Here is a 25516-nt window from a genome sequence, read left to right on the forward strand (position 1 = left end):
ACATCTTTTAATTGGTTACTTTATGCCAGTTCTGAACTAGAGTGTATGTTTAAATGTATAACTGCTTCTTAAAGTGAGTGAGGGAACAAGGAGTTCTTTTCTTTCATTTAGTCCTTTTTATATAATTTAGCCTCAACTCAAATTTTATGCTAAAGTTACAAAACCTTAAAGAATTTAAGATTAAGGCAAAAGACGAACATTTTTTTCACTGAAATGTGAACAGTACAAAGTCGAAACTGTCTCACTTGACATAACAGCAATCAGTTTTGTCAGGAACTGTCCTGGACAAATACTGTAAATTAACCCACATTGTGAAGTTGAGCAAATGGAATATAACACTTCTCATTTTAAGATCACTGGTAATGGACTTAAATGTGGCAGATTTCTTATCAAAATTAAAATCATGTCACATGTAAAAACTTTCAAGTGATTGTTGTCACTTTCGGTAGTTTAGTATTGACTTGATGTTTCTACATTTGGGGTTCGATAGCAATACCTCATACATTCTTCACAGGCTGAGGAGTATCAGAGACATTATAAAGCTTTATTTTACATGAGGGTGATATGCATTTCTTAGAAAGTGAGATTTAATGCATGACAAATCATAGGGATTATATTATACACATCAATCAAGCCCTGGTACCCTGTTCCAGAAAACTTGGATCTACGAATACATGTCCAAAGGGTTAACATGCTTTCTTTCCATGAACATATAGCATCTAGCCACACTTAGGTCAGGCTTAAGTTTGGTGAAAAGAAAGCCTGTTCCTCCTTTATTCTCAGGACACAGAGGACAGAACAATAGCATTTCTATGGTTTTCTTGTTCTCAGAATACTAGGCTGCAGGTTCACATGGTTCAAGAGACAAATATGTTCAGTATTTCATTGTTTTAGCTTTAGGCTATGACACTAAAGCTCTTAAATTTCTTTAAAGAAGCTGATTTTTTTTTTTGCATAATGTGAAAAGCCCCTTAAAATTAAAAATCAAGGTTCTCAGGGATTAAAAGCAATTCTTCCTCTTGCAGAGGATGTGGGTTGGGCTCCCATCATCAATATGGTGGTTCACAACCATCCATAGCTCCATTCCAAGGAATCCAATGTCCTTTTCTAACCCCCATAAATACTAGGTGCATGTGTGTGTGTGTGTGCGCGCGCGTGCGTGCGAGCGCGTGCGCGTGCGTACACACACACACACACACAGAGACAGTACACATACAAACAAATGCAGCCAAAGCACACACATAAAATAAGGTAACTAAATCTAAAAAATTCAACAGAAAACATTTTTTTTTAAAGAAATTTTATTCTTTTTGGAGAAAGGCTCTTGTGTAGCCCAGGCTGTCCTTGAGCTTGCTGGGTAGTTAATATATGCCTTGAAATTATAACCATTTGCCTCTGTCTCCCGCATGCTAGTATTACAGATTAACTCCAGTTAAACACAACATCTTCTAAACCAGAAAGTACATGCCTAGAACTACATTCATTCAACACACAGGCTTAGGTTAAAGTATTTATTCTTTCCTTTCTCTGAGTTAAGTGCAACGCAAACATTGTACATCTTCCAAAAGTGTCCTAGGCATTATATAATCAGTGTCCGAAACCATAGACAAAATGATACATGGTTTATTTTCTTTCAGGTTTCATACTCTAGAAACTTGGATATAATTGCATAAGCTTTGGGGAAAAAATTTCCCCCCTGACCTTTACCCTGACAAATCTAGAAAGACAAGTTCCACTTAGTATTGCTGTGCCTTCAATAGCTCCAGGCTATAAATGGAATAGAGGGGAGAGAAGGAATGTTCATTTATAGTTTACGCCAGGAGAGGATTCAGAGGGAGACACCCATAATACAGGTAAGATGCAAGGGCCTTCCAGCCCGCCCAGTACTGCAGACCTAGGGTCTATAGCATTCTAGACAGGCACTCTATCATTGAGCTACAGCCCCAGCTCAGTACTTTCGATTAATTAAGGAAGGGAATCTTAAGATGTTTCAGAACAAACTCTATTATACCCCAGCTATCAGCTCTAGAAACACATTTTGTTTGTTTTTGCTTATTTGTTCGTTTTTTTTGAGACAGGTTTTCTCTGTGTAACAGTCTTAGCTGTCCTAGAACTTGCTTTGTAGATCAGGTTGACCTAGAACTCAAAGACATCAGCCTTCCTATGTCTCCCGAGTGCTGGGATTAAGGCGTGCACCACTACCGCCTAGCTCAGCTTAGACTCACGGTATTTGAGGACAAAATTTTACAGGAAGTGCAAAGTACCGTTCCCTGCCCAATGTTTTGACTAGGAAATAGTTGCATGGGACCTTCAAGTCTGTAGGTAACAGTCTATGAGAAAAAAAAATCATGGTTAGGTGGGGATGAATACAGGAACAAAGACGCTCAGAATGTCAGGAAGGTTGTGGGAACGTTTTTCTGCTATTCCAGTTCTTACACTAAAAGCTAACACTTGAACTTGCTGTACAAAAATGTTTCCAAGGCTGTAAACATTACTCTGCATTTGACAGTACAAAAAGAGCCTAGGGTTCATTTGGTAAGTCACCGGGCCTCTAGTGGGAACAGTTCTCTGCGCATCTCCAGCTTCGCAGGCTCGGTTCCTGAGCAGCTGAATGATAAAGCATGCCTGAGGGGAGATTCACAGGCCAATGGCTCCTGGACATCTTCAGATGCACGTAGGACCAACGAGAGCGCGCGGAGGACATGGAGACACATCAGCAGCACTGGGACCTGGCCTTCGTTGGGAGGGGCTCATCGGTTAGTTTAATTTTGTCCATGTCGTTTTCTTCCCTAGGGAAGCTTTGCTGGTTCGCAAGGATCTTTTCCACCAGGAACCGGGTGGCCTCGTCGATGTTTATATTATCCTGTAATAGGAGAACAGAATGTAGAGGATCAGTGCCAGCCTTGACCTCGGAAGTAAATATTGAGTGCGGTAAGGAGACTAGGGAGACATCCAGAGGGCGCTAGGCACACCAGCATACTGGGTAACCTCTTCTCCAACGCTAGTTAGTATCTGTTACACTAAGAGTTCAAGGCATTTGGTTAATTAATTTGCTATTTATTCTTTGAAAATTTCATACATGTATAGAATGAATTTCAGTTATTTCCATTTCCATTAATCTCTCTTTTCTTTCCTTCTTTCCCAGAACGGCGTCTTCCCTAAAAGTCTTTCTCCTGTTTTCATGTTTCTTTTTGTGTGATTCACTGAGTTGATCAGTGTTATTGCCCCAGCACTAGTGGGAGGCTATTTACGGAAACACAGGAAAGGTTTAATGGTTACACCACTTCTGTAATCTCAAGTGACATCTTGGAGAACACTGGCCACAGAATCGCCCTCGGTCTGGCTCTTTCTAAGATTTCCTTTCGATTAACTTTAAAGTTTCGCATTCTTGATGGGAAGTAGATGGGATCACGTGTCCTCAGAGTGAAAGAGACACGTGGATTAAGGTCGTTGCTGCCCGGCTTCCTGTTGAAAGTTGCAACCCCACCTTCGGACCTAGTGCATATAAATAAGTAGACAGCCTGTTTCTTTCATACCTTTCCTCGCTAACTTTAGCATCTTTTAATTCTCTTCTAAAGCAGTTGTCACTGCAGCATTGGAAGCTGTCATTTTGTTTGCACCAGACCTTTCTATATTTACTAGTCAGGACTCTACCGTGAGGAAAAATGTATTTATCGTTTGTTTGTGCTCATCATGCTATCAATTTTAGCCATTAATTCCGTTGCAAAAATTCTTTATTTAGTGATTGGTGTATAGTTCTGTAACTTCTAATAGCAAGGCCTGTGTTCTTAGTGAGATGTCCACACTGTTTTGTGAGTGCCTTCTTACTTGCTGGCAACACAGATTATCTCAAGCTTATCTGCACTTTCTATTCCCATCAGTCATGGAATCATGTCTTTCTCCTGGAATCTCCATCTATTTATTTAAAAAATTGTATTCACAAGTCAGATTAGGAGAGTTCATTTTTTTATATGATATTATTGCCTCCAGCCCTTTGGCTGAGAGAGCTATTTAACACTTGTGTGTATACACACATACACACACACATACACAACTCACCTACATCTTTTTAAATATATTTATAAATATTCATGAAAAGAAATGCACACATATAAATACACACATAGATTTATAAATAGGAAACAATTTACATTAATGTCTCCAACCAAATCCAACATTATGAAATTGCCTACCCCCTTATTTGCACAAACTTCTTCAGATGGCAGGCCTGTTCATTTGGGAGTGATATTGTTTATTTAGGATGCTTTTACAGTATGGACTGGTTTGAGATCTTTACTCCCAAGATAACTTTAACACAAAAATGATCTTTGAATTTCCAAACGTGTCATTCAGTTCTTGCCATTCCCATTCTTCATTAGTTATTTTGTTGTTGCTGTTGCTGTGATACAACACCATGACTCAGGAAACGTATGGAGGGAAGGATTTATTTGGGTTCATAGGTGGGAGATTACTCAATGTAAGTTCTCATCAGAATGATGAAAGCAAGTGATGAGGAACTGCATCACAGGGCAACCATCTGTTGAATGATGATAGAGTCGTTGGCAAAGGAAAGTCCTGGAGGCAGGAGTGCATGGTACCAGCCATACACCGTTTTGATAAATACGACATCATATGTTCTCCTTAGTTTTGTGAACAGATAGATAGTTGTGGTGGAAGAAAGATGGAGCCCAGAGGTGCTGTCACCATCACTGGGCAGGGCAAGCTTGGCAACAAGCAGGCAGGCATGGTGACTGGAGCAACTGGTTGAGACTAAGAGATCATACCTTAAACCATAAGCAGGAAGCAGAGAGAGAAAACTGGGAATGATATGAGAATTTGAAAACACAGGGCTAGTTCCTGGTGATATATTTCCTCTACACCTCCTAAGCCTCACCAAACAGCTCCGTCAAATGGATCTGTATTCAATTATATGAACCTCTGGCTATATTCTCCTTCTGACACAGGTCTCTAGCAGTGGTTACTCAAAGCTGAGTGGGAACATAAATCCCATCTTGTAGTGAAATGGGTTGGAAAGTTCAGTATCAAAATCCATTATGTGCCATAAAGGAGAAAAGATTAAATTTGTGAGCTCAAAACTACCTTCTGACTATATGTATCTATTAAAACCACAGCACTAAAATTCAAGCCAAATCCAGACATAAAGTTAGTTGTCAACACCCAGAAGTACATCTATTAGTAATACATAATACTTAAAGCCTTGATATAATTTTCCAAACCTTTAAAGTAAAACTTCATAGTAATTTTTTAGATTCTAGACTCTAGAAGACTCCTGAATTGCCACACAGGAGATCAGGTGGAAGTTCTTCCTCGCATATTTGAGGGAAACATTGAACTATATGAGAACATTTATTTATAAATAATATGCTTCTCTCCCTCTTCTATATAATATCTTGTCTAAAATACAATAAAGCCAATTACTTATACAGTCTCAAATTATAGATCATATGACAATGATTTATGAATCTTATAGGCAGATTTTTGCATAAAGTTATAATATTTTAGCTGGAAGATCAACTGAATCCTACATAGAATTTTACATGCATTATAGGAAATTCCTCAACATATATATGTAGTTGTACACATACTACTCTTCAGTGGGAAGTTAAAGCAAATTGTTCAGCATGTATACGGGGCAGAGAGGGGCACAGTCCTGGAAAATTCAGTCTCTGAAATGCCTTTCCTTCTGTGATTTCCTCCTTCCTGCCAGGCTAAAGAACTCCTGCAGGACCCCTGGGCCCCATCTTTCTTCCACCGCAACTATCTTTTCACGAAACCAAGGGCAACATAAGATGCCGTATTTATCAAAACAGTGTATGGCTGGGACCACTCAGTTCTGCCTCCAGGGACTTTCCTGCCAGCGATTCTAGCATCACTCAGTGCTCAGAGGCTGCTCTGTGATGTGATCGTTCATCATTTGCTTTCGTAATTCTGATGAGAACTGACACTGAATAATCTCCCACCTTGAGGGTAAGAGCCTAGTAGAGTTGAAAGCAACCTGACAGGAATCCTGGAAGCCATCACTCAGAAAGACTATTTGGAGGAAAAACGGTGTGGACACACACACAGATGCATACATATATAGCACACATATTATAAGCTGGGACAGTATAACAAGTATGTAAATTAAGGAGTAAATGCTAATAATAGAATTTCTCAAAAAGGCTATTATTTTTTATGAGAGTCTGATGGTTATTGAGTTGTCTTATTTAACAATGCCAGGGACTACAACTCTCCAGTATAGTGAATGTACCTGTGATTTTTTTTTAACTTTGGTTTTCTAGTTGCCCCATGGTTAAGCTTTTCAAAATTTATTTTAGTTGTTTTTAGAAAGGAAAAATAAAACGCAGTTTCCAATAGTAGGAGAAAACAATCCACTCAACTATTTAGGAAAAGGCACATAGTAAATTTTGCTCTTGCTTAAAGCTCTTAGAGTCAATCCAACCTGCTAGTGACTATTCAGTAGGAGTTGTCCATATGACCTTCATCTTCTAAAGAGATTTTCTCATGTTCTTTGCCTTTTTCAAAAGTCATAAAGTGTTTGTCTTTGACAAAACACCTTATTTCCCATTTACTCCAGTAGCAGGAGAGAAACACCTTGGTTAAGAATGTAAACTCACAGAAAATGTCATGCGATTTTTACCCTGAATGACAGTTCTGCTGGCCTATTCACAGCCCGGCAAGCTAACTTTGAAAGCACTTCTGCTTCCGAGAGGGAGGGTGTCACATATCCATACTATGCTTTTCTGATTCTGTGCTTACAAGACTCTGCAGAAATCTATCTACACACTTCATGTCCCAGCCTAGTCTGACAAGGGTGTCAGAAACAGATCTGTCAGGAAAGCCATCTCACCTTGGCAGAAGTTTCAAACCATCCAGTGAAGCCATGGTCTTTACAGAACTGGTCCATCTGGGAAGGACTTTGGCTGCCCTCCTTCTTCTGGTCACACTTGTTAGCTAGGAGGACAGCAGGGATGGGGCTGCCATTGGGAAGGTGGACTTTACTATCCAGATCACTTTTCCATTTTAAGACTGCCTCAAATGTGGAACTTCTTGAGAGATCAAAGACGACAAACGCTCCAAGAGCTTCCTTGTAGTAAACTCGGGTCATGTTGCCAAACCGTTCTTGCCCTGGAAATGAATACAAAAGGAGGTTAATTGTTCATAACTGTGAGGGTCATAGTTAGTGGCAGTTATATGCTCAAAGATCAAAAAACTATTCTAAGAAATAAGCATCACTGGGATTAAGGACATTCAGACAGGACATGAACTTAACAAAAGTGGCTGACAATTTGCTTGATAAGAGTTAGTCCTTTGTAGAACATATTTACCATACACTTCAGGATTCCAGTAGTTCAGGCTGCACAGATAGCCGGTTTTGCTTTCTCTCCCATTAGTCTAAGAAGAGAGAGGTGGGGGGGGGGGCGACAGAAAGGTAGAAGTGGAAGAAGAGACAAAAATAGACTATGCTGAAGTTTACAGAATGCAGACAGGTGAGGTAGTAAAAGGCCAGTCAAAAACATAGGGACAAAAAAAAAAAAAAAAAAAAAAGCAAGTTTTGCAAAATAAAAAAAAAAACATAGGGACTAGACAGGCAAGAAGACAGCTTGTGATCTCAGTTCACCTTCCCTTTATATCTCAAACCCATATCTGATGTGGGATTCCCCTCTGTATGCTGTGATTACCATTAACTGTCTTGAGCCTGTGATAGGGCAGAACTTATGTAGGCTGAGAAAACTAAACTGAATGCTGGGAGAAAGAAGAGAGGAGTAAGAGAAAAGCCATGTAGCCCTGCTGGGCACAGATGCCAGAACTTCACCTGGTAAGCCACTGCCATGTGTCAATACACAGATTAATGGAGATGGCTTAAATTAAGATATAAGAGTTATCCAATAAGGAACTAGAGTTAACGGGCTAAGCAGTGATTTAATTAATAATTTCTGTGTGATTGTTTTGGTTCCAGGAGGCCAGGAAAGGAACAAGCAGTTTCCCTCCAACACATATCTACCTGTTTTTGACACAGTACTCAAATTGTTCCCCTCTTAGAAGCAGTCACTGGAAAACTCATGCTTTCCAAATACAGCTGGCTGTATGATTGTGAGAAGGTTCGATGCATAGCTCTTCAGATATAATCCTTTGAAAAGAACTGAGCTTCTGTTATCAGCTCAACTAATTCTGCTACTCAATATAGTACTGTCTGCACATCCAGACAGGCCTGAAAAGCATGCTGTTGCTATGTGCTGCCAAACATATCTTTCCTATAACAAGGCCACCAATCTTTATCTGACAGATGAAGAGAGGGACAAAAACATTCATGGTCTGGATCACAGTGACACTCACCAAAGGAGACAGCCTTCTGACTCCTTCACGCCTACGGGCTTAAGATTCTGGATTACCTTATGGTTGCCTTGAGTTCTTAGGCACATATATTTAAGGTGTCAAATTGCTGACTAGATTCAGAAAGAGAATGAGTGGCAAGCAATGAGAATTTAAGATTATCACCTTGATCTAAGACAAAGGCATAGTTACAGCACACATCAAGAAACAAGCTCCATCTACATCTTTGTTACCGTTTATTCAAACAAACACAAAGCTACCCCAGACCGCAAATACCCTTCCTCCTCCAAATTCTATCATATCATCATATTTTAAATATTGCTGTGGCTCGTGACTCTTCTTCATATGTTGAAACATCTGGATTTCTTTACAATGAATGGTCATCTGTTGGGACCTGTCATGTTCACATTTTATTGGTAAGATAAATCTAATTTTAGCTTGTCTGTGTAGCTCATTCAATCATAAATGGTGACATTTATGGCATCTTAGCCTTGTACCTCTCTCTATAAATGTGCATTGAACAGTGACACCAATACATTCACCCAAGATATTGTAACAGGTAAGGGTAAAGTCACCAAGTCTTCAAAAATGACTAGACAGATGCATTGAAGTTGTTCGGATTTCATTTTCTACTAGTGAGGCTTTAGGAATCCACTGTTACTAACTTGAATTATAGAACCCAAAGGGGCTGTAGCCCCACTAAGACAAAGATAGCCTTAGGTTAAAAAATATGGGAAGATTAACACTGTAGGATAATTACATAGTTCTCAGTTTGACCATCTTTGAATTTCAAAAAGATAAGGTGCCAAATTAGTAAAAGGATGGATAACTATATAACTATGTGTTTCAAAGAACTGCTAGGCTTTCATCCCTCTTGCTTTTTTAAAGTCAAGCTCCTGAAAATCCCAGATAATTTTTCTGTTAATCATAACTGTGGTATTAAAAGATGAACTCATCTGCCCTTTCTGATAACTCATCCAAAACCAGAAATGCCCATGATAAGGAATTTTTGGGGAAGATATGTTGGCCTAGAAATGTCAGACAGAGTCTCTGAGATGTCAAGACTAGAAGGAAATTTTCCCTTACAAGCCTCACATCAGAAACTGTACTAAAAAACAAACAAACAAACAAAACAAAAACAAAAACAAACCCAAAACAAAAACCTCTGTATGCTATGTGAAAAAGGTGTCAGTTATACAATTAAGCAAATAAAAAGGGAAGAAACTGACTGGGGACCAAGTGTCAATGACTTACCCAGTGAAGATTTGTATCCAGAGTAAGTTGGGAAGAGGACTTTCAAGCAGGAAGAGAAAACAGTCAGTTAACAAAGTCATGGAAACAGTAGAACACATTTTACCAGAAGGCAGACAATCCTTGCCCAGGCTGCAGGGCCTGGCTCAGGACCTGATGGAGTCTTTGCATATGGTACAGGTGGGTAAGGGAGGAAGCCTCTCCTCAGTAGTTTGGGGGCCTGAGGAGGTTTGGCTTCCTGTAGAATGTGCATGTTCAGAGTTAAAACTTGCACTGGTAGGAAAATTGATTGAAACCCAGGGGTATGCTGAACAAGTTCATATTAGTTCAGGGGCAACCTTGGGCAACAGCCAAGTCTAAAAGAGACATTGCTGGTGGAAGGGAGGAGACAGGTGCAAGTGTCCACTTAGTCCATCTCTCTTATTTTATTCATGAGAGAATGGAGTCCCAAGGAGAGACTCAGATTCTCTGGGTTAATCACACTACTGTGCCATCCGATCTATCCAATATTTGCTGGAACAGATAAATTTCTGATTGTGTCTGGTGTGGCGGAAGAGATTCTTGTTAGAAACAGTAGCTAAGAGTGATATTCTTAAGCACAGTACAGTGCTACAGTGTCCCCCTCCTGCTCCACACTCCCAGTCACCTCCTGCTTACTACAGAAGCGGAGGGAAGATCCCCTATTGCAGAGTGCACCAGTCACTGATACTAGGGTTAGCCTTTGTTATCTCCAATGCTGCTGACATACTGACAGCATATTTTCAATGACTCTCAAAATGTTTTTTGTCTCTTCAACAATGTGCTACTGCCTCAGAAGGAAGGCATGTTGATTATAACTTGAGATTTTGGCAACCATGGAGGATGAGAAGGGTAAGTGCAGAGGCAGAGAGAGTTGATGCAGGTTCCAAAGATATCACACAAGCTCCTACATATGCAAATGCGAAAAATCTTAAAATATGCAAATTGGGAAAAGATTAAAATATTTATCTTGCTATTTGGGATACTACCCATTAATGACACGGAGGAGGATCAAACAGCAAAACTAGCATTTTCCCAGGAATAAATATTCCTATTAGGCTAAATAAAAAAAAATACACAAAATCTATCACCTTACCTAAAATGAAAATCTTAATAATGAATGTATTTCTTTTGGATTTAATAAAGGAAATACCACATTCTGTGGTTATAAGAAGTGCAATGCACAGAAACTGATTTTTGGGATTTTCATCATGACTTTTGCTTGGGTTGAGTCTCTCTCTTGATAATCCAAATGTTTCTAGTTACATTAGTTGAAACTCAAAATAGAAATTTCATAATAAAAATCAAGAGTAGTAGAATAAAATGGTGCTCAGTTTCCCCCCTTTCAGATATTCACCTCTTCCCCATCCACTGAAAGTAAACATGAGTTACTCAATAACTACTCAAGGTGACTTAGAAGGAATGTTTGGCTTCTAGTTAGCAAATGGAAGGTCTCCTAAATAAAATTCTTAAATCTCATGCTGCATTTCAGAGATAAAGTACTCTTAACAGGCAATCTCCTATCATAGATTATAAGAGAATCATTGTCTAAGAAAATAAAAACCTTCCTAATTTCTGTTCAAACTCATAACAACTTTAAAAGATTAAGACATTGTTTCTGTTCCTTTAAATAAATCTATTGAACAAGAACAAAAAGTATCCTATCTCTGTATGTAAATTGCTCTTGTGTCTATAAACTAGCCTCCAGCAGAGGCTCCTGGGATGGCCACATGGAGGATGAGGGTGGCCTGAGGTCACTTAGGTGGAAGTTCTGCGAACCTAGGAAAGGAAGTGAAGGACGTGGAAGATGTGATGGCGAGGGAACATGGACGCTGAACAGACAGGCTGTCGGATTAAGTGGTGAGCTCGTAGGGTGTAGTGGGGATGTGGGTGTGTTGCCAGGGTGCAACAGAACCCAAGATAGAACAATGCTTCTCAGCTTTAGTATAAATCAGAATCACCCACAGTGTTTGGTAGGTGACAACCTTCCAAGTGCTTCGAATTCTGATTTGGCAGGTCTAAAAGATGACTAATTGTTAGCCCCAACTTCACTGTACATAATATTTGGAGCAAGCTCCCTGCATAGCTTGAAACATGAGCCTTTTATCTCATAACTGCACTTGTATGTAGGCATGCCCTTTTCCTCCTGGACCACTGAAACAAATAATACAGTCTTGGAATAAGTGAGAAGTGGCAAGTCAGTTTTTGTCTATGAAGATTTTATGATACTGTACACCAGTCCTCAGGACTTATGTGTGAAAGTAGTTCTTCTGCTAAGCCAGGCTGGATGAACACAGTCGTCAGATGAAGCCTAGTCTCCTTACACAGTAGATGTTAAAGAATCTTTACATGTTACTGACGGTGGATGCTAAGGCCCCTGTCTGAGGTTCTGATGAGAGAGGCTCCAGATAATCACAACAGGAACCCCTGCATATTCAGAATAACCCCCAGAAGCAATCACAGTTCATGATAGAGGATACATACATAAATTCTACAGATAAACTCCACTGTGGGGGGGGGGATGGGGTGGAAGAGAATCAGTCTGTCGGCTAAAATGACCAATAGAAATTGTAAAGCTACATCTTTGTTACCCACTTTTTTTTCCTTCCGTTTCTGTCTCAGAAAGGAGTCACCCAAGCCTGCTTGCTGGATCAAAGGGAAAAGGCTTTTGATGAGAAGGAGAACACTTGGATTAAGTCTAAACCATGCTTCTTTGATCTCTGATATCTCCATTCAGAAGTCTCCCAGGTTTACACAATAACAGAAAACTCTATCTGGAAAGCTTATAGAAAGCAAATGGTCAGTATAACATCTATACGACGGATACAATTTCTCCAAGGATGTATTTGAAAATAATACTTCATTCTTGGACCACAATGACCACAGACTTCCTCAGTGATTGTTTATCAGATACCAGGCAAATATCTAAAATTATTGTTTTGATTTTTTTTTAGGGTATGGACCAATGAAACAGTTTATCACAAGCAGAATGGCCATAGTTTAGAAAATCTTTTAAAAATTCACTTTAAAAAGCTGGAGCCAATCAAAACTGACCTTCTCTGGATACTAAACTTCATAAGTAAGGAAGCATGATGACTCGTGGAACAAAGGTAGGAAGCAATGATAATTGTTATGAGTCTACATTACGAGGTACATGCTCTAATTTAGGATTCTTCAGTGCAATGAGAAACACATTATTGAGGCCTGTACCAGCAAGTTACTGTGGTCCTTAATTTGAAGGGTTTACATGAACCTGTTTGGCTACCTTTACAGAAAGCAATCAATAATTCTTGCCTATTACCCTTCTCAAACCTCTTCTGACAGATGACATTACTGTTATGCCTCTGTTCGCCTCCACGGCCTCCAGAACGACAGTATTGAAAAGGAACCAGCAGTTGCGTCATGTCATGTGGCTGGCTCCTCCTTATGTTTTGCAATTCAGGGGATAAATACTTTTATTCTTTCAGAATTCAGTATGAGTCAGCGTTGTAATCATGCATGGCATATGCTTAGCCTTGGGGAAGTGTTTTGGCATGGTGTTTATTATACAACTTTTCTCTTATTCAGATGCCATGAGCTAAGCAGAATTCACTAGTAACTCAAGTGCTCAAATCCAGCGCAGTTAAGGCCGTAGTTCTGCAAATTCCAGGCCAAATCCAAGCTATTTGTGTCTCTTGCTATCTGCATATTAAGACAGCATTTCCCAAACTCTGACTCTATGAGAAAAGCCTAACACTGTCTAGTGACCCCATGTGCTGGCTCAGCTCATATCAACTGAGCACACAAACTAGAGTTATCTGAAAGAAAGAACCTCAATTAAGAACATGCCTCCTTAAACTCTGGCTGTAAGGTATTTTCTTAATTAGTGATTGATGAGGGAGGGCCCCTACCATTGAGGGTAGTGCCAACCCTGGGCTGGTGTTCCTGGGTTTTAAAAGAAAGCAGGCTGAGCAGACCATGAGGAACAAGCCAGGCAGTAGCTCGACTTCTGCATCAACTCCTGCTTCCAGGTTGCTGCCCGGTTTGAGTTCTTGTCCTGACTTCCTTCAGTGATAAATAGTGATGTAGAAGTGTATTAAATAAACTCTTTCCTCCCCAACATTCATCTTGGTCATGATGTTTCAGCAGCAGACCCCCAACTAAAAACACTAACACCTCTCTAGTTCTTATTTGGAGTTATGTATTTGCTGAACGCTACAAGAGTTCCTGCTGAAAAGCAGCAGCTAACATCAGAGATCCCTTTTGAGATTATAAAATGTTTCTTTTTTTTTTTTTTTTTTCCCAGAGAAGCTCAAGTTTCAGATTTTGGCAAGAGTGCAAGGATGGCATCATTATGGCAGATGGATGGACCATGCCTCCCTCCTGGCTATGGTGTCAGTTCAAGAAGGATGAAACTGGGTATCTTGGCAAGTTCTTGTAGTTCCAACAGTAGGGAAACTGAGGAAGAGGGATCCACACGGAGGCCAGCTTGGGCTGCATAGAGGGAAAGAGAAAATGAGGGGGCCATGCAAAGAGGAGAGGTGATGTACAGATAGAAAAGATTCTTATTTATTTATTTTTCCTCACAGGGTTTCTCTGTGTAGCCCTGGCTATCCTGAAACTCACTCTGTAGATCTGTCTGGCAACAAACTCACAGATCTGCCTGCCTCTTCCTCCCAAGTGTTGGAACTAAGGGAACCCAGAACTACTTGCTGCTTTTGTTTTATCAAATCTCCAGATGTAATTTAATACTTATTGTCATCGTGAGTTACACATAATAAAAGAAAATAAATTGTCATTCTAACTGGTTTCAAACCATCTCTGTGAAAAAGCTGCACTGGACAGGGTAAGGCGACCGTCAGGATGTGAGAAGTCACAACAAGCAACAAGAATGTTCTTCGGTGTTCTGGACCATAGCAGAAAGTATTTCAAATCCTTTGGCTTTAAAGGATGGGCGGCACTTCAAATAGATTCTTTAGCCTTTTTTTTTTTTTTTTTTATAACCAAGTTGAGCCCAAGACCAAAAAACTTTCTGAGAGATTGGTATCGATGTACATAAATGTATCTTCTTGTCTAAGTTTGACTCTGCTCCTAAGGAAATCAGCCTAAAGTTTGCAGTCTTTCAACGCTTTATATGGAGTGGTTGGAAGCAGAACATACTACCTGGCAGACAGAAGCCAGGCATCCTTTCACTCTGCTACCCAGCTGTGTAACCACAGCCTCCAAAGACTTCAGAGCTGGCACTCGGTAAGGCGTTCTCCAGTTAAACAAGCTCCCATTCAACTGCTTCCTGGCAGACAGAGCTTCTGAACACGCAATGATTGAACAGGGTAACCTTTGCTACCATTTTCATTAAACTTCACAGAAAGTCCCCTTTTGTTCGATGCCCAGATGGCACCTACCACACCAATGAGAACCCACGGAAGGGTCACAAGTGGTCTCTTAAAGACAATGGCTCTTACGTTCCAGAGCAACAATTGAAAGCAAAAAGAAACAGTTCAGTGTTTGTGGGATGGGGAATTGCCCAATGGAAGGCAGGAGAACTGGCTTAGGGAGGGACGTGCAGCGGGAAAGTTTCAGAACTTTCCCAGCCTTTCCTCAGGGTCACCGGGCCTCCCAAGTGAGAACATTTCAGGAATGGAGTGTTTCCCTTCACAAAGGTTTGGCTGGGCTCCAAGATTTTCTCACCCATAGCTCCAACCCCCTCTTAGTAAATTATAAACATGTCTGTTATTACTCAGAGGTAAAATTTCTTGGCTTAAGGAGAGAGAAAACCCTTACATCAGCGGGGTACCGACCCAAGACAGATGTTGGAGGAACTTGGTCGAAAATAACCGAGTTGTGTTGGTTTGGACTGCACTACCAACGCAGTGATCCTCAATTTTCCTAATGCTGCGACCCTTTAATACAGTTCCTCGAGTTGTGGTGACTCCCAACCATGAAATTATTTTCGTTACCACTTCATAACTGTAATTTTTATACTGTAAATGTGTTTTCCGATGGTCCTAGATGATCCCACGTGAATGGGTCGAAAGAACCACTGTAGTGGAACTCCACGTAAGTCCTTCAGTCACCCAGAACTTCAGTAGGAGAGGGGAATGGCCTCCCAAAGCCGACTTATCTTCCCGGTCCATTCGTTCACATCTAAAAGCGCACCACAGGGAGTTCAGGCAGAGAAAAGAAAAGAGAGGAACCAGAAGGCAGAGAAGAGCGAAAGTCTGGTGGCTCTGGGACGCCGCCCGCTTACCCGCGATGTCCCACAGCTGCAAGCGTACGAGCGTCCTGCTGTCCCAGTTGAGGACTTTGAGGGCGAAGTCCACCCCGATGGTGGCCCGGTAGTTCTGGGAGAAGAGCTGGTGCACATAGCGCTTAATGATGCTGGTCTTACCCACGCCGAGTTCGCCGATGACCAGCACCTTAAAGAGGTGCTCGTGGGTCTCGGGCGCCGTGGTGGCCGTCGTCTCCGGGTGCCCCAAGCCCTCGCCCGCCATGGGCACCGAGGCCGTGGAATCTTCCACCAGACTGTCAGGACAGATCTTCCCTCTGCGCACCCGGAGACCCTTGTCACGGGAGTCACCAGACCCGGAACCGACCGCGCACAGCCGGCCAGGAGAGTCTCGGTGCACTCTGCGCTGGGTGAGCTGGTCTGGGCACTTCCTCTTCCCGCGGAACCCGTCGTGGTCCATGGCGCCTCCTGCTGGCTGCAAACCGCATGGGGACCTGGGAGGCCAGTGTTGGCCCTGAGTCCCATGCCTTTGACTTCCAGTAATTGGAAAATAAAAGGCAGGTGACTCAACCTTTCAAAGGACTAAGGCTTGGTCATTTGATAAATCTAGTTTTCATGTATGAGGAAACTGCACTCTGCTTTCCATAATGACTGCAATTCACATGGTCAGCAATGGTGTGCGAGCATTCCCCTTTCTCCACACCTTAGTCAACACTTATTGTCTCTCTCTGTTTTGGTAATAGCTGTTCTATAAGTGTGAGGTGATTGCTGCATGAGGGTTTGATTGACATTTCCCTGATGGTTAGGGATGTGAAGTTCCTCTTTCATACACATGTTGGCCATTTGTATGTTCTCTTTAGGAAAATATCCATTCATATCATCTTGCCCATTTCATATTTGGGTGTTTGAGTGTTCTGGTTTTGTTTTTGTGTTTTTGCTTTTGAGCATTGCTTCAGATGTGCGGCTTAGATGTATTTCCACCCAGTCTGTACAATTCTTTCTTTGTTGTGCTTTGCTGTCCAGAGACTTCTCTGTTTAATGAACTTCCATTTGTCTGTTTTGGCTCTAGCTTTGGGGTGATTTCCAATATAGTTGCTAAGCTCAGTGCCAGCCCGTGACCCAGAAATATGTCCTTTGAGGATATACTCTGAAGAAATGAAATCAGGTCCGCCCTGGAGGTAAACACATACCTGAAATCATTATAGTGTTATTCGCGGTAGCCAAGACTTGGAAAGAACGGAAGTGTTCATGAGCAGAAGAGTTGAAGTTATATTGAGTAAATACACATACATTTATACATATATATATATAAATTTATATGTTTGTAGATATATGTTTATTTATATGTTTGTGTATATACACAGTGGAATATAATTCAGTCTTAAAATAGATGTAGCAAAATGGATGAAACCAGAGGACACATTCTAAATGAAACAGGCCTGACTTGGAAAGAAAAGTGTTACACTCTACTACGTATTATTAGATGCCAGATGTTTCCCTAGTAAAGGGATTAGCTTCGTCCCCTACCTCATCCCACCCTAAAGCTTGTTGGCCATTTCAGGCCCTTCATCCAACTGCAAAACTAGCAGGTAGCTTCCCCAAGGTAAGACAGGACAACAGGATTAACTGTCTGTTTTCCAGGTCCAAGCCAACCTGAACCACAGCCTTATATTGTATCAAGTACCTCAACTAAGCAGTTAAGCTCAGATTCCCAGCTCCAAAAGTTTATAGAGGTGAGGAATATTCTGTGTTCTGTGAGATATTGTTGGCTCTCCTCTGCTAGCTTCTCCTGCCCCAACTGGCACACATATCCCAATACACACATCTACACACACATCTTGATTTTGATCCTTTTGCCTAAGTACTCAAAAGTGAAATGTCTGGATCATATAGCAACTATATTTCCATATACGTTTTTGACAAAAACTCCATACCATTTTCCACAGTGCCTACAGAATTCTCATTCAGAGAGGTTCAGAAATTCTAATAGTGTCTCATGTACTTGGGCTTAGAATTCAGTCATTTTTATGTCTGCTATACGTTTGACTCACTTGGTGTGATTGTTTCAATGTAATTGGCCCCCATAATCTCATAGGGCGTGGCATTATTAGGAGGCGTGGGTTTGTTGGGGTGGGTATGGCCTTGTTGGAGGAAGTGTGTCACTCTGGGGATGAGTTTTGAGGTTTCCTATGCTCAGGATACTGCCCAGTGTCTTGGTCAACTTCCTGCTGCCTGCAGGATGGAGGATGCTCAGTTACTCTAGCACCACACGTGTCTGCACACTGTCATGCACCCACCATGATGAAAATGAACTGAACCTCTGAAACTGTAAGTGAGACACCCCAATTAAATGCTTTCTTTGTAAGAGTTGTCATGGTAATGGTGTCTCTTCACAGCGATGGAAACCCTAAGACACTTGATGAGCTAGTTTCCTAAGGAACCCAAAACTTCTATTTAATCGTTTAGAAGAAAAACCCTGCAATCTGCATGTAACCAATAAACCTTCAGGAGCTTGAGGTACATACTTGTTTTAAGAATGAGAACTTCTAGCTAGCAGTGGTGGCACATGTCTTTATTCCCAGCACTCGGGAGGCAGAGGCAGGCGGATCTCTATGAGATCGAGGCCAGCCTGGTCTATAAGAACTAGTTCCAGGACAGGCACCAAAGCTACAGAGAAACCGTCTCAGAAACCCATACATCCATGTGTGTGCATGCACGTGTGTGTGTGCGCGCAAATGCGTGTACGTGTGTGTATGTATGTATTGGATACTATATAAGTTGGAGATGTTATAAGTTAGGGGGAATGGACAAAACCTTAGTATTCTGCATTATTTTAATGGGGAAACAGTTTTTCTTTTTGTGTATAACAAAAAATGCAACTATTCTGAGACTTGTGAATGGCTGTTTTTTTTTTTAAATGAATTTTCCATTTATTTTACTTAAGAGTGGCTTCACATTATATTCCCACATAAATACCTTTTGCCTCTTTGAAAAGAGGATTTTGCTCCATACCTTGAACTTGAGATCTCCTTGCTTTAGTCTCCCAAGTTCTGCGACTTCAGCTTTGTTCTACCACGCCCGGCCTTCCTTTTCCATCTGTGTTTGCCTTCTCTTTCACCTAGAATCTTTTTCCCACATCTGCCCCAACTCAGGCTTTTCAAACCAAATGCTCTCCATCCTTTATATGTTACATAAAAGGTTTATCTGATCTTTCCACTCCTGAAGGATGTATATGCTTATTTGTTGATTCAAAAGCTTATTTTTGACACTTGAAATAGAAAGAAACAGAGTGAACAAAATGCTTGATCTCAAGGGCTTCATGTTGGAATGAGTCCAGGAAAAGCAATTTCAAAAGAATCAGGTACATTTTTTGAGCATGAGCTTTATGAAAAATAAAGTATTATTTAGTGATAATCATTGAATGGGAACTAACAAGCCTGGTATTCCTGAAATAAACATTGAAAATAAGTTTAAAATAAGTTTTGCTTGATGCTCACATTAAAAGCAAGCTGTCCAGGCTCATCATTGACAAGGCAGAGTTCTCCTGTGCTCTGTGGTATCTTCACTTAGTTCCCATGTTCTCATAAAAATGTCCGTTTCTGTGCTCCCCCCTCTGTTGCTGGTTTATGTACCAGAATTACACCAACCTTGATGTGGTAACTATATCTTTATTATGCAGTTTCAACTAAGTCACTCTCCTTTCTTCTGTAATCTGTGTTTGTATGTGCATATGTGTGTGCATATTGCAGTCATGGTTTTGCAAGTACTCTGTGTGTGTATGTTTCTGAGAAATTCTGCAGTCCTTCAAAATTGCCTTTATATTCTGATTTCTATCTAACATCAACTTTTGTAAACATACTGCCAGGTCTTTTGTTGGAACAAAAATGGATACAACTCATTAGTTTGAGAAGAATTGATCAATACAATATTAAATCTTTAAATATATTGATATAGTGCAATAATTATACACTATTACAATAATGCATGTAATAATGCAACTATTACTATCGTTCAATAATAAGGTGAGGTTGTAAATTTTATGCATTTAGGCATATGTATAAGATGTACTTTGTATTATTCCTAACACATGTAATATATATATATATATATATATATATATATATATATATATAATGTTCCTTGATTGTATTCATTTTTCTATTCTTTTATTCTCTTTTGTCCCTCTACCTCTTCTCTTCTTGCTAGTCACATTCTGCTAAGTCAAGGATGTGTATATAATTAATTAAGATTCAATGATTTCCTAATGCTGTCATTGCTCTAGCTAGAACCTCAAGTATTATATTGAATAGATACAGAGAGAGTGGACAATCTTTTCTTGTTCCTGATTTCCGTGGGATAGCTTTGTGTTTCTCTCCATTTAGTATAATGTTGGCTATTGGCTTGTTGTTTGTTGCCTTTAACTTGTTTAGGTATTTTCCTTGTATCCCTGCTCTCTCCAAGACCTTAATAATGAAGGATGCTGTATTTTGTTGAAGGCTTTTTCAGCATCTAATAAGATGATCATGTGGGCTTTTTTTCCCAGTTTTTTTATATGGTGGTTTGCATTACAGATTTTCATATGTTGAATCATCCCAGCATCTCTGGGATGAAGCTTGTTTGGTCATGGTGGATGATTTTTCTGATGTGTTCTTGGATTCTGTTTGTCAGTATTTTATTGAGTATTTTTTGCATCATTGTTCGTGAGTGAGAGTGGGCTGCAATTCTCTTTCTTAGTAATGTCTTTGTGTGGTTTAGGTATCAGGGTAATTGTAGCCTTGTAAAAAGGGTTTGGCAATGTTCCTTTTGTTTTTTTATTTTATTAAATTTTTAAAATTTATTAAAAATGAAGAGAGTATAGAATACTTTATGTGTTTCAGTATTTGGCTTGCATGTATGTTTCTGCACCACACACATGCTAAGTGCCCACAGAGGCCAAAAACGTAAGGATACCTTAAGACTGTACTTACAGAGAGTTGTGAGCTGCCACATGGGTGCTGAGAATCAAACCCCAGTCTTCCAGAAGATTAGCCAGTGCTCTGCTGGTGGTCCATCTCTCAGCTCCACCCAGTTTTAGATGTGAAGTTCTCTACAGCCAATGATTTATTTTAATCAACTTTTAATTCTTCAGTGGTATGAAACTGACAAAAATGTGTGTAGACATTAGCCAACTTATTCCATACTAGTCACCCTGTTGTTATTTCATAATGATACATTAGTCATAAGAAATGAATCCGTGTTTATACAATTATCTAAAGACCATACTTTAAGTATACTTACTTATATTTAACCCAATGTGTTGTTTTCTTTTCTGTTTCTTTGTCCCATTTAGGATACCACAGTAAGTTTAATCTATGTGTTAAGCATTTTTATTCTTAACACATTTCCAGGCTTTGGATATTTCTAATAACCTTTCATGGTTTGGCATACAGTCTAGCTATAATGTAGAATGCACCTCAATTGGATTTGTAGAGTTATTTCATCACTGATAAATTAGAGCTACGGCAGTTTGGGAGGGAGACTGTACAGTAAAGAATTTCTGTTCTTACCAATCATATAAAGAGAATGAGGCATCACAAGGTAACTCAGGTTACGGAAGATAAATGTACATGTTAAATCGCATGGGCAGGTCCTCGTGTTTATGTAGATGTCTCTATGAAGGTGTGAGTGTGGGTATAGTTTATGGCACTAGACAGTGGACCAGTGTGTGTATGTGTGTGTGTGTGTGTGTGTGTGTTTATGTAATTCTAGACCACACATTTGTAGGTTCTATATTAAACACAGAGGCATTTACTTACTTAACTCCTCCTTTGAGCATTTGTCTAAGTGCAGCACCATTCTGCTTAGCACATTTGCATATACTGCTTTGGCAGTCTCTGGAAGGTTTTGTTTTTTAGACCAACAACATTTAAAATTTTTTTTTGTTTTTGTTTTTTGTTTGTTTGTTTGTTTTTCGAGACAGGGATTCTCTGTCCTAGAACTAACTCTGTAGCCCAGACTGGCCTTGAACTCATAGAGATCCACCTGCCTCTGTATCCCAAGTGCTGGGATTAAAGGTGTGTGCCACCACTACCTGGCCAGTTTCAGTTTTTGACCAAATATGTCCAAGAAGATTTCATGATTTTCTTTTTTTTAATTACCATATTTTTAAAACTTATTCTGTCTTTTACAACATGTATCTTGATCCTATTCATTTCCCGGTTCCTTGTATTTGCTCTCTGCCCCATGACCCCCCCTAAATAAAATAAAATTTAAGAGAAAAAATGGAAAAACTTAAGAATTTCATCTTGGAAGCTGTGGTGTGACACAGTGAGTCACACAGTAAACACCTTTATCCATATATCTTTACTTGCAAGTGTTCATTGCAAAGATTTATTGGTATGATTTGAGGCCTCTGGTTTCTACTACACTATTGATGCCGGACCCTCATTTGGACTCTTCTTAGATATCATGTTGTTGCTTTGTTGTGGAGATTCTGTAGCTTTGGGTCTGTTGGTCACGGCCCCTCATGTGCTCCAGCAGGTCATAGATGGGGTGGATGTTGGGGTGGGGAAATCATAACCCTGGGACTGAGCATGGCCAACTGTAGGGTCAGTATGTGGTTGGTCCACCAGATGAGAGAAACGGGGACAGCTCTCCTATATTGACAACTTCGGGGCTGGCTCACCAACAACTGTGCAAATAGGGTTGGCTCTCCTGCTTTTATTACCACAGGGCCAGGTGTTGATGGACATGGCGAGGGCAATTGTCCCCTGCCCATGCCACCACGAGACAGAAGGATAATGAGGACACCTTTCTTGTGCTTCCATGATCACAATTTTGAGGCTGGTTCACCCACACCCGTGCTAATAGGGTTGGCTCTGTTGTGCTGCCTGAGGAGGTGCAGGGCCAGTTCTCCCAAGTGTCGCAGCTGGTGGGGTTCAGGGTTGGCTTTCCCACTCTTATGACAACAGGGCCTGCTCTCTCACCCACCTTGGGCATTGATGGGGACAGATTTTATGATTTTCTTTATCCTTGATGTTCTGAAATAAGATAAGCCTTAATGTAGATCTTTTTGTATTCCTGGGTTTGTTATTAGTCAGGTTTTCTATTCCTATTGCTGTGACAAAATATCCAACAGCAACAAATTGAGGGAAAAACTGATTTATTTTGGTTGCCATGTTCAAAGGTTTCAGTCAATATGACAAGGAAGCCATGATGGATAGCTCACATTGTCGTGGTCAAAAAAAACAAAGGGAGAGGGTAGGCTCGTGCTAACTGACTGCTTGCCCTTCTTCATTACATTTAGGGTAACAACCTATGAAACAGCATTGCCCACATTCAGGGTAGATTAATCCTTCCTAAAAATGTCCCACAGACAAGTCCAATGAATACAAAAAGATCCCCACTAAAGCAGATCTTATTCAGACCGTAAAAGATAAAATAAAAAAACCAAGAGACAATCTCACAAGATTGTCACAGGACTCTTGGTTGAGGATTTTAGATCCAGAATTTCTAGAATATTCCTTAGATTATATAATTTCTTACACCTTACCTTTTACATTCCTAATTTTCTCTCTTTGAAATGCTTTTCAGCTAGTAATTTATTCTGCATCTATCATTTTTTTTAAGTTTGTTTAGGATTTTTTTGTTTTAGTGATTGCTGAGATAATGTTGTACAGCAAATTTCTAAGAGCTCAGCATTGTTTATAAAACAGTTCTTGTTTACTTGTTCACCAGGCTCCAGTTGTCTGGGGCTCTGCATGGCTTGTCTGGGACAGCTAGTCTAGGCTGATTAGGCATATCTGCTCCACACATTCCTCGTTTGTCTTGCGCCAGGATATTTTCTCTTCTTCCTAAAAGAAAGCTTCATGATTGCAGCACTAACAGAGTCAAGTATCCTCCACTCTTTGTGGGGGAAAGCAGTAGATAGTCTTTCCAAAAATAATTCACATAAACAAAGCTAGTTATGTGTTTAGTCTCTTTTGACTAGATTACTTCATAAACAGTTGTCTTCTGTAATTGCATTATTTCCTAAAACTCTACTTTGTTTTCTTTTTCATTTTTTACTGGAAGTAGATTCCTTTTAAACAAACAAGCTTTCCCCCATCTTTCCTGAACAAGTTTTCTCTTTTAATATATTTGTCCTAATCATTAAATCTCTTATTTTTAGAGAGTTTTTTCATATTAATTTGTTTTTAAGATTTTAAAACTTTATGTGTATATATTTTACCTGCACACACATACATGTATTGCTTGTGTGCTTGGTGCCCACTAGGTCAGAAGAGAAGATCATATGCCTTGGAACTAGAGTTATGGATGGTTGTGATGTGCCATGTAGGTGCTAGTAACTGAACCTGGTCCCTCTGCAATAGTGACAGGCATTCTTAGTTATTGAGTGATCCCTCCAGCCCCAAGTCCTTTCATCTTTATTGTCTTTGAGTTCTATATCAGAAGTTATTATTAATGTTCTTATGATATTTCACCAGTTCAAAAGGTAGGACAGTGTCATCAATTGGAAGACTGGTAAATAATGCCAGTGGTTGTACATTTCACTGTAGAATAGCTAGATGAGGCTCAGCCAGTTCATTGTTCATTCTGTGTCAATGCCACGGGTTGTACGTTCCACCGTAGGATAACTAGGTGAGGCCCAGCTACTGGTGCTCATTCGGTGTCAGTGTATGTAGGTTTCTCTTTGGCTGTTCAGTTTCTCCAGAAAAGTATTTTCTAGGCTCCTATCTGAGAGATATAAACCTGGTTACAAGATAAAGGTATGACAGTTTCCTTGCTGAGTCTCTAGACTCACCCATACCCTGCCTTTCTGTATGACACTTTGCCCTTTATTGTACCAGGTATCTTCCCCAGTGTAATAATTCCTGAAAATAAGCATCATGCTGTCTACACGAAGATGGGACTGTGAGAGGAGGCTGTATAGGACTGCAGAATTTAAAGTGACTTTAAGAGACTGGAACAATGCTCCACAATTAAGAGCACTTTCACTCTTGTAGTGTTACCTAGATCCCATGTGGAGCAGCTCAAAACTTGCCTATAACTGCAGCTCTGGGAATTTAACATCTGACTCCCTCCTCTGGCTTCTTAAGCCATTTGCATATATTCACATGCTTACACACATAATACAAAACATACATATAAACACAGATCGCACTCATACCCACACCAACACACATATACACACTAACACATATATGCACACACATTAACACAAAGATATACACACAGTATACACAAATATACACACACATGAACATAGATATGCACACAATAGCACACATACTCAAAGATACACACACTAATAGACATGTACACACATGCACACAAATACACACATATAAATATACAAACACATGTTACACATGCATACAAACACATATACATACATGCAAATACATATAGACACATAAATTTTTAAAAACAAACTAAATCTTTAAAGTGTGTGTGGAGTATAGCTTCCAAGGGTAGCTGTATCTGCAGTTCCCAAGTATCTAAATCATCTTATTTTTAGGCATCCCTAGGCTATTAAAGCTTTATCTATGTCATTTAGTAATATTGTGTTCTATCCACCTTCAAAATATCTCTGGTGACTTCTTACTACTTGTTGTCCTTGCTCTCTTTTTGATTTTCTGAATTTTCTACTCTTTAAATTAGTTGATTTCATGTTTGCTAGATTTAGGAGCAAGCAGAGATACATGC

The 25516-nt window shown here is 40.0% G+C and overlaps 1 protein-coding gene across 1 annotated transcript; it reads right to left on the reverse strand.

The window, feature by feature from the left end:
* Nucleotides 1-1249: 1249 nt before the first annotated feature.
* On the reverse strand, nucleotides 1250-16242 carry Rab32 (RAB32, member RAS oncogene family). The gene is made up of 3 exons (XM_057762332.1): nucleotides 15851-16242; nucleotides 6872-7149; nucleotides 1250-2863 (listed from the first exon to the last, which is right to left on the reverse strand). The coding sequence occupies exons 1-3, from the start codon at nucleotides 16092-16094 to the stop codon at nucleotides 2714-2716; spliced, it is 672 nt and encodes a 223-aa protein (XP_057618315.1). The 5' UTR covers nucleotides 16095-16242; the 3' UTR covers nucleotides 1250-2713.
* Between the last annotated feature and the right edge of the window lie 9274 nt (nucleotides 16243-25516).

Source organism: Chionomys nivalis, chromosome 2, assembly GCF_950005125.1.
Source record: "Chionomys nivalis chromosome 2, mChiNiv1.1, whole genome shotgun sequence".
Classification (NCBI taxonomy): Eukaryota; Metazoa; Chordata; class Mammalia; order Rodentia; family Cricetidae; genus Chionomys; species Chionomys nivalis.